This window comes from Herpailurus yagouaroundi, unplaced genomic scaffold (genome assembly GCF_014898765.1).
Source record: "Herpailurus yagouaroundi ecotype Mexico unplaced genomic scaffold, PumYag 29, whole genome shotgun sequence".
Lineage (NCBI taxonomy): Eukaryota > Metazoa > Chordata > Mammalia > Carnivora > Felidae > Herpailurus > Herpailurus yagouaroundi.
In genome coordinates this window covers 6,479,202-6,494,858 of record NW_024412377.1, presented here as the reverse complement: position 1 = coordinate 6,494,858, position 15,657 = coordinate 6,479,202, and the positions used below count along the sequence as shown (strand labels likewise).

Sequence of the window (15,657 nt, the reverse complement as noted above, 5' to 3'; positions counted from 1 at the left end):
CAATAGACACTAAGAAGTAAAGACAGAGGGATGTTGAGCAGATCCTTCCAGAGCGACTAAACTATTTACCCCTCGTGTCTTTCGAGGCACACCATTCGATCTCTAGTGCTACTTGTAAACCTGTCATGTGTGGCCACTAAAGGTAATTAGTGAGCATGTCTGTGCTTAAGGATAACTGGATTATAACACTTTATTCGAGTTACGTAAAAGTCACAGTTATTTCAAGTTCCAACTCATTTGTGTTTCGCTGCTGTTTTGAACAAGGATATGGTCTCACATTCCCTGGCAATGTGTTTATAGCTGCCACCACGATTTAACATTCTCCAGCATTTCACAGAAATCCATGACATAAGAATATGAATGCAATTGTGTATATGTACATATATATATATGTATGTGTATATATATATATATAAAGCCCTCAGGTGGTTGTTAATTTTTGGCACTGTGTAATTAAATTAGTTTTTTTAAATGTTATCTTTTGCCAGTATCTAATTAGCAAAGCCATCTGCTGAAAGAGTAGTGGCCCATCTGCCTAGAATGTTGTTCTCTTCATTTTTATGAAAAGTATCTGCCTTTGCTGGTCCCTGTCTAATTAACTTCTCTCGCTGCGGAATGTGATAATACACAGCTTTGTTTATACACTTCTGAGAACTGTGGACTTATATGTATGTAACACGTACATAGAGCCAATCTTTTCTCTTTCCCACATCGGATCGACTCCTGAGATCCTAGCTCCGTTTATCATAGCTTGAGCGTGTGTATGTGCATCATGGTGAGGTATGTGCCGTGTCGCGTTTCCTTACATCCCCAGGATTTCTGCAGATATTAAATGATTTTCTGTAAACCTATTCTATTTTCTTTTCCATCTGCCTGTAGCACTGTGGCTTTCCTGAAAGTTGATGATATTGAGAGCTCCAGGGTATCCCTGGGCCTGAGATGAACATGGCTGTTGTTACAATGGAAATGACCACTGTGGAGTTCTCACATTTGGCAAGTGCTGTCCAGATGATGGAAGACACTTATATTTTATCATAAACTAATACCTGGTGTGTGCAAATATCCTGTATATGTCTGTTTCTCTTCCATCGGAGCTCACTAACCACGTATCACATGAAAGAGACATTGAACGTGTGCCCATAAAGCAAATCTGTAAGTGGCTGACTGGCACAGATGTTATCGGTGTGTATTTACAGACAAAACAACACACAACAAAAAAACATTCCACCAACAGGAATCTTCGTGTCTTTTAAGATGTGGATGTCTCACACTCTTTGCCTGGTCTCTATAGCCTATGGATATCCGTGTAACCACAATATTACTGTACTTGTCTGCTGCCAGAAAATATAATGAAGATTAAATGCAGAACAGAAAAGAGAATGAACGTTTTTTTCTCTATGAGGCTATTGTGCAATAGAAAAAGACAAGAGATGATAAAAATTAGATTTAAGAAGACAGAAACAAAACAAAACCAAAAACCCAGACTCAAGAAAGAAGATCATGAGTGTTGTACAGAGATCTGAAACATAGGATGTTAAATGCCTTCACAGTTGTTTTGACTGCCATAAAGATAGGTTCGTGTGGATGGGGAAAATGTCTTAAAAGGAAGTCAGCTGGAAAGATGGCTTCACAAATCAGCAGTGGGGTTTGTTCCAAAATGATGATGCGTGAAAGAATAACAAAGAATCTTCTTTGAGGATAGAGTGAGAAGGCTTGACTAAAAGGAATTTAATTGATTAGAACAAGTCTTGTGGACGAAAGAAAGTTATGACTTGGTTCAAACATGATTTAATTTCAAACAGAATGAGTAACTCCGAGAAGTACACTCTGGTCCAGGAGGATTCTACTGATACTTGTATTTCTTTCTAATTAAAGTGGTGGGGTTTTTTGGCTGTTTGTTTTTGTTCCCTGCCATCCCCCCCCCACCGCCCCCCCCCCCCCCCCCATCCCCAGCTGTGAAGTGGTCAAATGGGTAATCTCTAGTTCACTGAGGGGATAGAAAGACACTTGGGATTAATCGGGAACATTCGATTTTAGACCAATCCGGAAAAGACATGTTTTCCCACTGTATTCTTTGATAAGTCCTGTGACATCCGGTAATACTTATCCAGCTTCACAAGAGGTAGCTCAGTCCATTCCTAACATAAATCCTGTCTCTCTCTCCTGTCCTCTGTTCAGGTAGGAAGCGAATCAACAGAAAAGCTATACAGTCATGGTCTTCAATTAATTCTGGATTTGAATATTATTGGAAAACTGGTTATAACTGTAATGAAAATGCCTTGGAAGTAACTTTGCTACTTTTAATAACTGTCTTCAGAAAAATCTGTAAGACTCATCCTATTTTCTAGTGGTCTAATCAGCTTGTGGGTGCAGGTACGCTTTCTTGCTAAACTGGATAAAGTCATGACATATTTTTGAAAACTCTCATTCTTTTTTCTATTACTTTCCCCTTCCAGTCCTTGGCCAGTATTTATCTTGAAAATGCAAAGGCTACTCGGGCACTAGGCAGACTGGGGAAACTATTTGTTTGCCATTTCGGCAGAAGGATTGGAACAATTTTGATGGCATTTGATAAATATCCTTGCAACCCTCAGACTAACCATGCTCCTCATAGGTCTTAGGTTTACTGAAAAGGAAATTACTATTTAACTTTCAACAAAATCACTAGATAACAAGAGCCCCTAGGAGTGCCTCTTTATCTAAAGCTTTTTATTGTGTGGTTGTCCTGGTAACTGTATAACTAAATCCCCTTGGTGATAAGAAGTCAAAGTTGCAGTAAGGTCAGCTTTGTTGAAGAGCATGTTGTAGTGTGTTGATTCTGTTTTGAGTTGACCAAAGGGCAGACATATGGGTATCTTTATTTCAATACAAACAACAAAGTCAGTTTTGTAAAGGGATCTGAGAAAGGTCCACTCAGAGTAATAGTAATCACTTATTTTAGGTGAGCCTCGTGGGGACACTAGATCTGCACGTGCTCCTGAAACCCTTATCTCTTCTCGGGAGGTGTCCTCTCTTTTCAGGGAAGTATTTGTCATCCTAGCAGGGAATTCAAGTCATTTGTTCGCATCAGATGCTGACTAGCTGTGACTTTATTGCTGCCTTTAACCATTATGAACAGGAAGAAATCACGGAAAGAATTAACGAATTCTCTTATCAGATGTTGACACCCACAAAAATCTCTAAGTCCACACAAGAGGAAACAGTTATAGTATTGTTTCTGTTTGAAAGACACTGAGGGGGTTCTCTTTAGAATACTTTTCTTATGGACTCATATTTGCCAAGAAAGATAAATTATACCAGTTGCAGTGTTTTGTGCTTTAGTCTCTGTTATGTAACATTCTTTGGAGGACAGTCGATACTAGATGATGCTGCTACCATTACTCTGTTATTCTCCTAGGTTTAGGAGAATTGAAAAATGTCTCCTTTCTAGAAGGAAGACTGAAGCCATTATTCTCCTTCCTAATATTGGACAGTAGCTTATTTTTGGCTTTGTTTACTATATTGTCTCACATTGGTTCAAACTAACAAAAAATTGTCCCTCGCGTAAATTTTTTTCCCTGATAATGATTTAACTGGTTCTTCAGAAATCCTAAATTCTCTGGAAATTCCAGCTCTCGTAGTAGGATGAAACACAAACCGACAGGAAGACAAAAGATGAACAAGTCAGATGCTTCAGTCTGTTCAAAGAAATGATTCACAGTCTCAGCATGTAGATGGTTAATGTGTGCAGGCTTCATTTCTTCCAGTGAAATCAACACTGTATACTATCTCAATTAATCACAGGGTTCCCTTTGTGAGTCGGCAGCTGTGTGAAAGTAGGCGTATCAATCTGATCACTGTGAGTTCGATTTGGAAAGTTTGGAAAAAAATGCCCACGGGCTGCAGCTCTAAGTGTTTAGTTAGAGCTGATAACAGTATGAAAATTACTGGCATCAGGTGAAGTGGTTCTTTGCCTGAGCTGTTTGTTTTATTGACTATTCATCATTTATATATGGATCTTGGGACTAAGGATATGCAAAATCATCCTTGCTCCATTATCTTTGAATATTGATAAATGACATACTATTAAGAGAAAACACAAATGTCCAAATGAGTATTCAGATCATTTTGTTTCGAGGCTTGGCTTTTCTGCATGCTGCGGATCTGTCCTGTGATTTCACTCAAGTGACAGTTTCACTCAAGTGACACCCACTCCTTGCCTGCTTACAGTGATGGTTCTAACTATCATACTGTTACTGCTTACATGCAAAAGCTTAGGGGACCAGTCCTTTCAAAGGCTTTGATTTCAAAGCTAGGTATAAGCCCCTATGCGTGAATTTCGTGGATTTAGTGTAACTTCTTACTGGCTCCACGGTATGCCCACATTTCCTTATCTGAGTACCGGTGGCTTATTATTTTTTCCCGTTTTTTCAGTCAAAACCATACCAAGTGCTGTCGTTTTGGTGTTTCCTACAGGCTGTGGAGTGGGGCTGTGACGAAGTCACCAAGAAGGCCTGTTACAGTAAGGGCAAATCAAAGGTAAGGAGCGTGTGCCTAAGGAAGGGTGTGGCCACCTGTTGGAAGGAATATATGTGGGGCATTTTAATATGAAGGCCATTCCTGATGATAGTGCCATGGAAATTGGAAACAAGCAAGATGCAAAATATAGGTACAGTGGATTCTCAAAGCTTTAATATTTAAATCAGGATTAACCATGGTTTCCAAAAAGGATTGGGACTATAAGATCCGATCTGATTTGCACAATTAATCATTAGGCTGTTACATGAAATCAATTGGCCATAATATCATTCAGAAAAATATGGGCCTGAATGTTTGAAGTAACATTTTGATTCCCCCCCCCGCATCATATCTTACAGCTAATCCCATAAAGTGACCATTTGATAAATAAAATTATTACATCAGAAATTATGAGGTTTCTTTATAAATTCATCTTAACCTATGTATAAAATAAACTCCTTCTCTCTCTCTGTCTGCTACCCACCCCTTCTCTTTCCATATGAAAATTTGCATCCCCAAGTTTCTAAAAAAAGAGCAGTTGAATATCACACACACACACACACACACACACACACACACACACACACAATGCTTGTTTTTTTGTTTGTTTATTTATTTATTTATTTATTTATTTATTTATTTATTTAGAGAGAGAACACAAGCAGGGGAGGGGCAGAGAGAGAATCCCAAGCAGGCTCCCCACTGTTAGTGTGGAGCCCCAGTGCAGGGCTCAAACCCATGAACCGGGAGATCATGACCTGAGCCAAAATCAGGAGTCCGATGCTTACTTGACTAAGCCATCCAGGGGCCCCTGGAAAGAGCAGTTTATAGCCAAGTTGGAAATGCGTTTCTTGAGCAACTGTGCACGGGGTAGACCTGCTTCCACACAGTTGGCGGCTCAATAAAAGCAGAGTTCCTTCATCCAAGGAAATCTGTTTCTGAGAAAGTTACACCGCATCATCTCGAGGAAATTCTCTTGCAGCTGGTACATGGGCTTATTATGTCTCGTTCTGACAGTGATGGTCTTACTTTATGGGAGTACGGTCCTTTCCAATGTGAATCACACTCTGTGTTAGAGAGAAGAACAGATACACAAAGAACAGCAAGAAAGGTTCCCTGTACCAATGTGATCCGAGAGCCAAGAGCTTGGGGAAAATGTGGCGAATGGAGTGAGCACTGGTAAAAGATCGTCACACTGTCTGTACTTGGATAAGACTGTTATGCACTTTATTATACCCATTTGCATCGCCCATTTCTCTGTCTTTCAAGTTAACGGTTTTGAGAGTCAGACATGGAGGGCAGTCTTAAGGAACTTAATCATTGGGTTTTCCAAAACTTGAATAACCAGGAAGAAGGAAGAGGGGAAGGAAGACAATGCAATCTTAGCCAGGGAAATGCTTGGAGACGAAGAAAGAGAAAGAAGGCAGAAATTTCCAGGGGCACCTGGGGGGCTCACTAAGTTACGCATCCGACTTCCACTCAGGCCATGATCGCACAGTCCATGGATTCAAGCCCTGCATCGGGCTCTGTGCTGACAGCTCAGAGCCTGGAGCCTGCTTTGGATTCTGTCTGTCTGTCTGTTTGTCTGTCTCTTTCTGCCCCTCCCCTGCTCATGCTCTGTCTTTTTCTGTCTGAAAAATAAATAAACATTAAAAAATTAAAAAAAATAAGTGTCCTTCCCTTCTTTGGCCATAAGTCTCCTTGTGTTCCTTACGTGTTTAAGGATTATTAATGTAGCCAACGTTTCTTTCTGCTTATAGTCTATGTGTCAATAATTTTATAAGAATCAATGTGGTAGCCTTTTCCTAGCAGGTCATTACTACTCAGAGTGAAAAACTGCTTCTGCTGAGTCAAAACTGACCCATGTTTTGCCTTAAGCTATGACCACTTGGTTGTTTGGTCATGAGGTTGGAAATGAGGCAAATCAGAAACAGAGGGGAAAGGCCATCTTTCCTTCCATTAGGTGATGGGCACTTGATTGATATGAGGGATCAATCATTCCTACCCTCGGCTGAGTTTTCTGAAACACAGAAGACAAGTGAGTGAAGGGAACATGGTCAAATAAAACCAGACCTTCAAGCTCTGTATGTTTCTGGTTTTAATAGGTTAAAAACAATGGCACCTCTCAGTAGTTGTAAATTGATTGAAATGGCATTTGTGGATGGCATTTTTTAAGACTGTCTTAACACAGATGAAGATGAGTTTCATCTGCCAGGACTCAAGGGGAGATTGCACGCTCTCGTGCGTTGTACTAAGTGTATTAATGGGCCCGAACACACTTGTGCACAACCTGTGCTCAGCTGGAATGGAATTCGGTTGTGTAGCCGACCCGTGTGCAGTAAAAGTTCACGTGCGAAAAATAACATGATGGGCGTGTCGAGGCATCAGCCTAAGCAGCCCTGGAGGGGGGATCTTTGGATGGGGAGAGTAGAAGGAGGGACATCCAGCCTTTCCGTCCTCCTTTACTTGCTCATTTTTCTCATTTAGCAGTACTCGTACTTTTTTTTTTTTAATGTTTATTTCTGAGAAAGAGAGAGTGGGGGAGGGGCAGAGAGGGAGGGAGACACAGAATCGGAAGCAGGCTCCAGGCTCTGAGCTGTCAACACAGAGCCCGACGCAGGGCTCGAACCCACCAACTGTGAGATCCTGAGATTTGAGTCAAAGTCAGACACTTAGCTGGCGGAGCCACCCGGGCGCCCCTCTGGTAACCAAACTGGGCCACGCGGGAGCCCTCTGGTACTTTCTTAAAGTGGCACCTGACACAGCAGCCATCGGGTGAGAGCCTGGAGCCCAGCTGCTGGACACAGAAGAGAAGGAAGTAGGACACTTCCTATGCAAAGGAGCAGCCAGGCTCGTCCCTGAATTCACGCCTCAGACAACCCAAATTTCTCTGTTCTTTTTTTTTTTTTTCCAAGAGAGACTGCCTCTTTTTTGAAAATATTTATTTATTTATTTATTTATTTATTTATTTATTTACTTAATTATTTAGAGCATGCACAAGTGGGAGAAGGGCAGAGAGAGGGAGAGAGAGAATCCCAGGCAGGCTCCGAGCTGTTCCAGCTCCAGGGCTGGAACCCATGAACCGTGAGATCACAACCTGAGCTGAAATCGAGAGTCGGCAGCTCAACTAACTGGGCCACCCAGGCATCTCGAAACTTCTGTTCCTGTTCTGACAGTTCAAGAGGCCAGATCAGAAAACATTTTCACAGAGTCACTTCAGCCACAGCTGTCCCCTTGTCCACGGTTTTGCTTGTGACAGTTTCCATTTCCCACAGCCAATTGTCCCGAAGCAAAGGGTCCTCCTTGTGATCTATCAGAAGGTCAGTAGTGGCCTCACGCCCCGTCACAGCACCTATGGCGTTCACCTCCCTTCTTCTTTTTCTGTTTAAGGTTTTTTAATGTTTATTATTTTTGAGAGAGACAGAGAGTGGGGGAGGGGCAGAGAGAGAGAGAGAGAGAGAGAGAGAGAGAGAGACAGAATCGGAAGTAAGCTCCAGGTTGACCTGTCAGCACAGAGCCCGACGAGGGGCTCGAACCCACGAGCCGTGAGATCGTGACCTGGGTTGAGGTTGGACGCTGAACCGGCTGAGCCACCCAGGCGCCCCTCCCCTCCCTTCTTTTCATCACGTAGGCATCTCACCATCCACAGAAGAAGGGAGGTTGTAACACAGTAAGATATTTTGAGGGAGAGAGAGCGAGAGCCCACATTCACAAAACTTGTACTACGGTGTATTATTATGATTGTTGTGTTTTGTTATTTGTTGCTGTAACCTGTCACTGTGCCTAGCTTCCAGATGAAACTCTATCACAGCTGTGACCGTATAGGAAAACTCATACTATATATAGACAGGGCTTGGTACTAACCGTGATTTCAGGCATCCACTGGGGGTTCTTGGTAAGTGTCCTCATGGATGAAGGAGGCCTGTTGTCACATCTGTTTGGAGGAGTGGAATTTAGGTTTTTCTTAATAGCCCTGAGTTTAGAAATGAGAATTCAGCGATTTCGTATTTTTTGTTTGTGCACGGTGTTAATGACAACTCACACAGAATTACAAAGTTTCCCTTCTTCCCAAAATGAAAAGAATAATGCAAAATGTGACATCTAGAAAATGAGAAAAATGCCAGCCATTTGGAGTGAATGCATGTTTGTTTTCTCTCTCCCCTAACAGTGGTCTGTGCAGCATGGTGTATATACAGCCGGCATGCCAGGCGCGGAGGAGGGGGGCTGAGCTGCGGGGCGGTGGGAACATTCCTCAGCTGGCTACAGGGCAGGGGAGAAGAAAGGTGACCCATTTCCCCGCCTCCCAGTATTGCTGGGACCCACACGGGCACCATTTCACATGTAGTCCGTTCAACTGACCATTCATGGACGGAGGTCAAGAAAATGTCACCAAATCTTTGATTCAGGCCCATTTAGAAGAGAAAGCAGGCACTGAGGCCGCCAGTTCTCTGTGAGGTTTGAGTCCAGTTGTACTTGGAAAATTTTCAGGGAGCCCGGGTGGCTCCGTCAGGTAGGCATCTGACTTCTGCTCAGGTTATGATCTCACGGTTCTGTGAGTTCCAGCCCCTCACCTGGCTCTGAGCTGACAGCACAGAGCCTTCTTGGGATTCTCTCTTTCTCCCCCTCTCTCCCTTTGCCCCTCCCCTGCTTGTGCTCTCTCTCTCTCTCTCTCTCTCTCTCTCTCAAATAAACTTAAAAATTTTTTCAGCTCACTTTGGGGAAAGAGCATGATGTTACCTACAACGACTCAAACGTTTTCACGCAGTGAAAGGAAGAAAAACCCGTTTTTCTGTATTCTAAAATTTTTTACAATAAAGTCTGTTGTATTACCTTCTTTCTCAAATGCCTGTATAGACACTGGCTTTGAGAATTATTTAAATGTCTTTCAAACAAATATTATTTTATTTTTTTTTTAAAATTTTTTTTTTCAGCGTTTATTTTTGGGACAGAGAGAGACAGAGCATGAACGGGGGAGGGGCAGAGAGAGAGGGAGACACAGAATCGGAAACCGGCTCCAGGCTCTGAGCCATCAGCCCAGAGCCTGACGCGGGGCTCAAACTCACGGACCGCGAGAGCGTGACCTGGCTGAAGTCGGACGCTTAACCGACTGCGCCACCCAGGCGCCCCTAAAACAAATATTATTTTAAACGCAAACAGGCAGTTCTCCCTGCCCTAACACGGGTTCCTCGTCTGTCTGGGGTCACTCCGCAGCCCTTTCCGCCGTGCCCTGTAGGAAATGCACGGGCTGTCGAGGGCGCCAGGAGCTGCTTGGTGTACAAGCCAGAGTTTATAATTCTCAGTTTTCTTGCTCGTGATCTCATCACAGTACTTTGAACACCAAGTTCCTAGGATTACTTAGTGGGAGAGTTTTGATTGGAGTCCAGGGCTCTGTGTATGGTTCTTCCTGTGGTTCCCCTGTGGTTCTATTAGCCACGTTGTCCAGCTGTGCAAGGACTGGAAAGAAAACATGACACCCTCGTGCTCAGGAGCCTGGTGGCATGTGGGGGTCGCTTGGACCTTTTCACCCAAAGCACCTGCATTTGGAATTCTTGACCTAAAGCGTGCAGCACACTACAGACCTGAATTTATTCCATATAATTGCTGCAAAAATTGAGGATTCTTTGGGTGAGATGCTAACAACCTGTTATAGGTCCTGTGCAGCAAGTTTGGGTTTTTTTTAAATTGAGGTGTCCCCAACAAGTTTTGTGTGGAGTTAGTTCAGTTGAAAACAGTCACATATGTAAATATATGCATAATAAATACACTTTCATTTGTTAATACCTTATGTATTATGTAGCATACAATAGATATGTTAATATATATCCATATACAAATGTGTCTATTTATATCTGTATGCTTATAGGTATGTACATCTCGATTTAAAAATATAGATATGTTGGCATCCATATATTTATTTAAATTTCTGTGGGCACCTGGGTGGCTCATTCGGTTGAGCACCTGACTCTTCATTTCAGCTCAGGTTGTGATCTCATGGCTTGTGAGATCAAGCTCCATGTCAGGCTCTGTGCTCACAGTGCAGAGCCTGCTTGGGACTCTCTCCCTTTCTCTCTGACCCTCCTCTGCTCATGCTCTCTCTCTCTCTCTCTCTCTCTCTCTCTCTCTCTCTCTCAAAATAAATAATCTTTTAAACTTCTGTAATCTGTATGCAGCTATATACATATATAATACATGTGTATCTTATACACATATGTCTTACATATATGTCTCATACCCACATGTATGTATACACACACACACACACACACACACACACATCTGATTGGATGATGCAGTTTCTCAAGATCCAACTGGTCATCGTGACTTTCAATAAATGTACATTGAACATGAGAGGCACGTGCAGTTACTATCAATTACTCTTTGGCACTCTGGATGCTTGCAAAGGTGATGCATCACTAAGAGAGACATTCTGCTTTCAGTGGGAGCTCTGTGATTAGCATAAATGCTGCCAGGCTCCAGTCCTCACCCTCCACCCCTAGTATCGATGGGCTGGCCGTGGGCTGGGGCTTTCTGAGACATCCACCCTGTTTATAGGTCATCTTTCTACACGGTTACGTTCTTTCTTCAAGCAGAACATACCCCTTGGGGAAAAAATGATGAACTCTGTAAGGCAAAACCAGTTAATTCATTGAGAAAATGGTCCTAAACCGTGTGTTTGCTGTCCTGGGGTCGGGGCTGTAGGTCCTTGAGACCAAGCGGGCATTGGCCTGCCACCATCTTGAAAGCTCTTCCAGTGAGTCAGCAACTGTGCATCCCAGCTCTCAATTCAAATGAGAATTGCTTCGAAGTCAAGGACAGGTTGACTGGCCTGTGGGATCACAGGCACACATGAGTCGCTTAATGTTCAAGTGTTATTATCAAAGTGTAGATTGATGACCCTCCTTATCAACAACAGAAGCCATGTGGCAGGCTGCGAGCGTCCTTGGAAATCAGCACTGTGGCTTCTTGGAAAAGCAGAATTCATTTAATTCCCTTAAACCACGTCCGCAATACAGAAATGGGATAAAAAGAAACAATTCTTAGATGAGAAAAGGAAACTCGAAGAAATTTAGATGAGTCGATTTACAAGACAAACCTGTATCAGGATCTCCTAACAGGGCTTCTATATCAAGCCTGCACTTTAAAACAAGTGGTATTTCTAGAACATTTAAATAACCCATGAAATGGCCAGGCGTGTACCTGTGACCCACAAGGCGATCCACTGGGAAGGAGATTTTCCGCAGGAGAATTTGAGTCTTAGGCTCGGCTGCAGCAGGACATTGATTAGGGAGAGCCCGGCACTCGGGCCATTTCCTTTCCTTGGTAATTCTGACTTTCTGATTCCTAAATTTATCTGCTGCTCAGAAGCTAAGTACCTTTACTTTCTTCCATTGCTGTATTTTCTACATTTCTCTTTTGTCTGAACTTACGCCAGTTTCTCTTAAAAAAATTGTCTTGAATGCATTATTTGTTTAGGGTTCACATCCAACCTGCTCCTAGAATCAGCTGAATCAGTCTGTGAATTAAACATGAGGTGACTTTTAAGGGAGTTCAAGCAGGGAGGCTGTGAGCTGAGCTGAGCTGAGCCAGACTTTGGGCAAATGAGTTCAGCTCTTGACACATAAGAAGAAACACAGAAGTACGCATGCCTCCAAAAATTCCTCTTATGGGACACAATGGGCAAAGGACCTTGTCCTAGCCTCGCTGGTGATAATTCAAACCTCCTCCTCCCTCCGCCTCTCCTCCTCCATCTGGTGCATCCCAGCGTGATCCTGAGCTCATCTAGAACATTACCCTCGTCGGGTCCCATTTACAGTGCAAGGCTGGGTCTGTCCTCCATCCTTGAGAAAAAGACCGTGCAGACATCCATGTCCGATCGTCCTGGTCCTTGACATCTTTCTCCCTCCTGCCTTGCATCCTCACTGAGCAGGGGAGCCCACGGGCACGTGACCATTCTGAGACAGTAGAGCCCCCAAGCACCCTCTCACATTCTTACGGGAACAGGCTTGTTACGATTCTCTGTTCCAGTTGAAATAATATGGCGCCACCCCCACCATTTGCTTCTTTCTAAGATTTACAAAAAGGAGGAGTTGGATTTGTCCTGCCTCTCTGGCATACTTCTGCAGGCTGGTTATCCCATTCCCTAACCTGCTTCATCAAGGCTGTGATGGGCCCTTTCTTCACTTTGCCTCTCTTTTGGAAGATAAAGATAAACATCCATTTGTTATCATGATTGTTTCCCTTCCCATAATTGATTAGGGGCACTTGCTTTCTCTCCACCCTGTCTGTAGGCATCATCTTTCAGTCGGGATCTTGGAATAACGTACCCTTGGCTGTGTTCACGGCTGTAGGACTGCTTCTGGCACATTCTACCTTGTGTCAGTCTCTTGCTTTAAACGGCCACAGACTCCTTCTTGAAAGAATTCTAAAAGCACAGCAAAGAACAAATAAAATCCTCACCTGTCTCCATTGTTTGTAATTTTCCATCTCATATTGATTACAGTGTCAGGTTTGCGTCTGTTTCATCTGCTAGGGCATCAAACCCTCTCAGCCCATGTTCTCCAAAGTTATTTTTGTCTGTTTGTTTGTTTTCGTTTTTGTTTGTTTTTTTGGAGTCTCCCTCAGACATGCTTAGGCTTCAGTTTTTCAAGCTTGTCTTTGCACACTCCCGTGCCCCTGTGCTGTCTGATGTGGGCGGTCCCCTGCACCCCTCCTCTGCCTCTTCCATGTGGTCCCTGAGCCTAGGAATGGAGAACCATGTGACTCTTTGGAGTCTTGTTTTGTTCTTTCCCTTTAGAACTCTCTGCCCTTTCCTTAGTCATAAATACAAAACAGAACAGAACAAGCCTCTTCCCCGTCTGACATACCTTTCTCAGTTACCCAATTTACTGCCTCCTGTTTATACTCCTTGATTCTTCTGATACTCAACTTAGGTCTTTCACTATTTTTTTTTTCCCCTCAAGGGGTGTCCAGATTAGCAGCTGGTGATCATTTGCTACCACTTCTAGTAATGGTCTTAGGAGAGTTACCTACCCTTGACATTTCACTTTACATTTAGAGAGGAGATCCCAAAACTTAGCTCTTTTCAATGTCATGGTGACCAGGCCAACAAGCAGACTGAGTTATGGCAAATCAACACCCCGTGGAGACTGGGGTTCCATTTGATTGGAGAGGGCATTGCTGTGCCAACAAACGCAGGGCTTCTTACGTGGGGCAGCGCGTGATTCAAACCGTCCTGGATCGCGCAGCATCTGCTCTGTCCACCCGGTTGGTTCCTCACCACATCCTGTTGGTTCACTGCATCCTGGCTTTGCACCTTCACACTTCTGCCCGGTCCAGGCACTGAATGACCGGGGACCCAATTAAGGAAGCGGTTTCCTGGCCTGCCTCCCGAACAGTAGTCTCCCTATCTCACGTTTAGCTTCCACATTGATTCCTGAGTGGTCCTTCAACCGCAAACATTGGGTCAAGGTCAGACTGCAAGCAGTGCAAGCTCACGAGGCGTCCCTTCACCTTCCGGGTAAAATTCACATTCATGAGGCACAACTGGCCCGTGTCTGGCTCCCCAGATTGTGTGTTACCTCTTCCATCTGCAATGGAAGTGCCACACTTTGTCTAGCCACGGCGCCTTGCCACGGTCCCCTCCCACTGCCTGGAGTGTCTTTTTTTCCCCCTTAGGTCAGCAAAAGCCTCCAAGTGTCAGATGGCGCTTCCTCCAGGAAGCCTCACTGAATTCTATTCTTCCTTTAAAACTTACATTAGATGTCACCTCCCTTGGGAAGGCTTCCTACGTTTCTTCCCTTCCCCTCCCCTCTGTAGGTAGTAACATATTGTTCTATGGATAGCTCTATGTTAGTTGTTATGGCCCTGTATTTTCATTTTCTGCTAAGTGCTTAGATCGTGACCTCTGGCACATGTCTGCCACAGGATATCTAATCAGTAAATGCTTGCTGAATGAATGAAGGGCTTTGTAGCTCAGAAGTCCGTGAACTATTATGACCGTGCCCCAGATTTTCTATGCGTGTTCTGCAAGCACAAAACATATTCAACTCCGGGTGGACACCCAGCATGGGGTTTCTGCTGGGCATCCTTTCCTTATTAGTTACATTTTTACTTTTGCATAAAGAATCAAAAATATTTATAGATTCTCATCGTGTATGTAACAACGGTTTGAAAACTTGATGTAAAACTTGTTGCAATTTGTATCCAGAGTTTCACATGTGACCCTTCCCTTTGGAGAAGCATTTGTAACATTTTTTTTTTTTTCCAAAGTTCTGGAGAAGTTTTCTAAGACACTGTTTCATGAGCAATATCTCATAGCTTCCTTTTATTTATTCTCCTAACACATGTCAAAGGTGATTTAAGGTTTGCAGTGTTAACAGGTACAATTCGAAATGAAACCACATTCATCAGAAGACACATGCTTTGAGCTTTTAATTGAATGTATATTTATCTTCATAAATGTCTTCTATTGAACAAGTAGTATGCAGGTAACGAAGGTCAGATTATTTAACACTTTTGTTGTCATTTTTTGGTCAATATCTAAAAGGTTTTTTGTTTGTTTGTTTTCTTTTTCTCTTTAGTGGTTAATTATCATTTAACATGTTAGCCGATCAGAATATATTCAGATTAACCATTCCTTTCGTGTTCAGGACTTGATAACATGTTTCTTGTGATTTTTTTTTTTTTTCTTCTCAGGAGGAATGTCAGAACTACATCCGGGTGCTTTTGGTGGGTGGCGACCGGTTATTTACCTGTGGGACCAATGCTTTCACGCCTGTCTGCACCAACCGCTCGGTAGGTGTTCATTTTGAGCGTTGACAGAATTTAATACTGGGAAAATCCAAACATTCTATTAAAACTAGTTTTACATGTATGTCTATTCCCTAAGGAGTCATTTTTTTAATTAAAACATATATTTTTCTTTTTTTTTTAATTTTTTTTTCAACGTTTATTTATTTTTGGGACAGAGAGAGACAGAGCATGAACGGGGGAGGGGCAGAGAGAGAGGGAGACACAGAATCGGAAACAGGCTCCAGGCTCTGAGCCATCAGCCCAGAGCCCGACGCGGGGCTCGAACTCACGGACCGCGAGATCGTGACCTGGCTGAAGTCGGACGCTTAACCGACTGCGCCACCCAGGCGCCCCAAAACATATATTTTT

At 43.2% G+C, this 15,657-nt stretch overlaps 1 protein-coding gene across 7 annotated transcripts in view; it reads left to right on the top strand.

Moving 5' to 3' along the window:
* The window catches only part of SEMA5A (semaphorin 5A), a 482,742-nt gene that overhangs the window by 298,931 nt on the left and 168,154 nt on the right, over positions 1 to 15,657 (top strand). For all 7 annotated transcript variants that reach the window (XM_040493869.1, XM_040493822.1, XM_040493829.1 and 4 more), the window contains 2 exons: positions 4,456 to 4,518; positions 15,193 to 15,291. In XM_040493869.1, the coding sequence (XP_040349803.1) occupies positions 4,456 to 4,518; positions 15,193 to 15,291 (162 nt within the window). The remainder of the gene's footprint in view (positions 1 to 4,455; positions 4,519 to 15,192; positions 15,292 to 15,657) is intronic.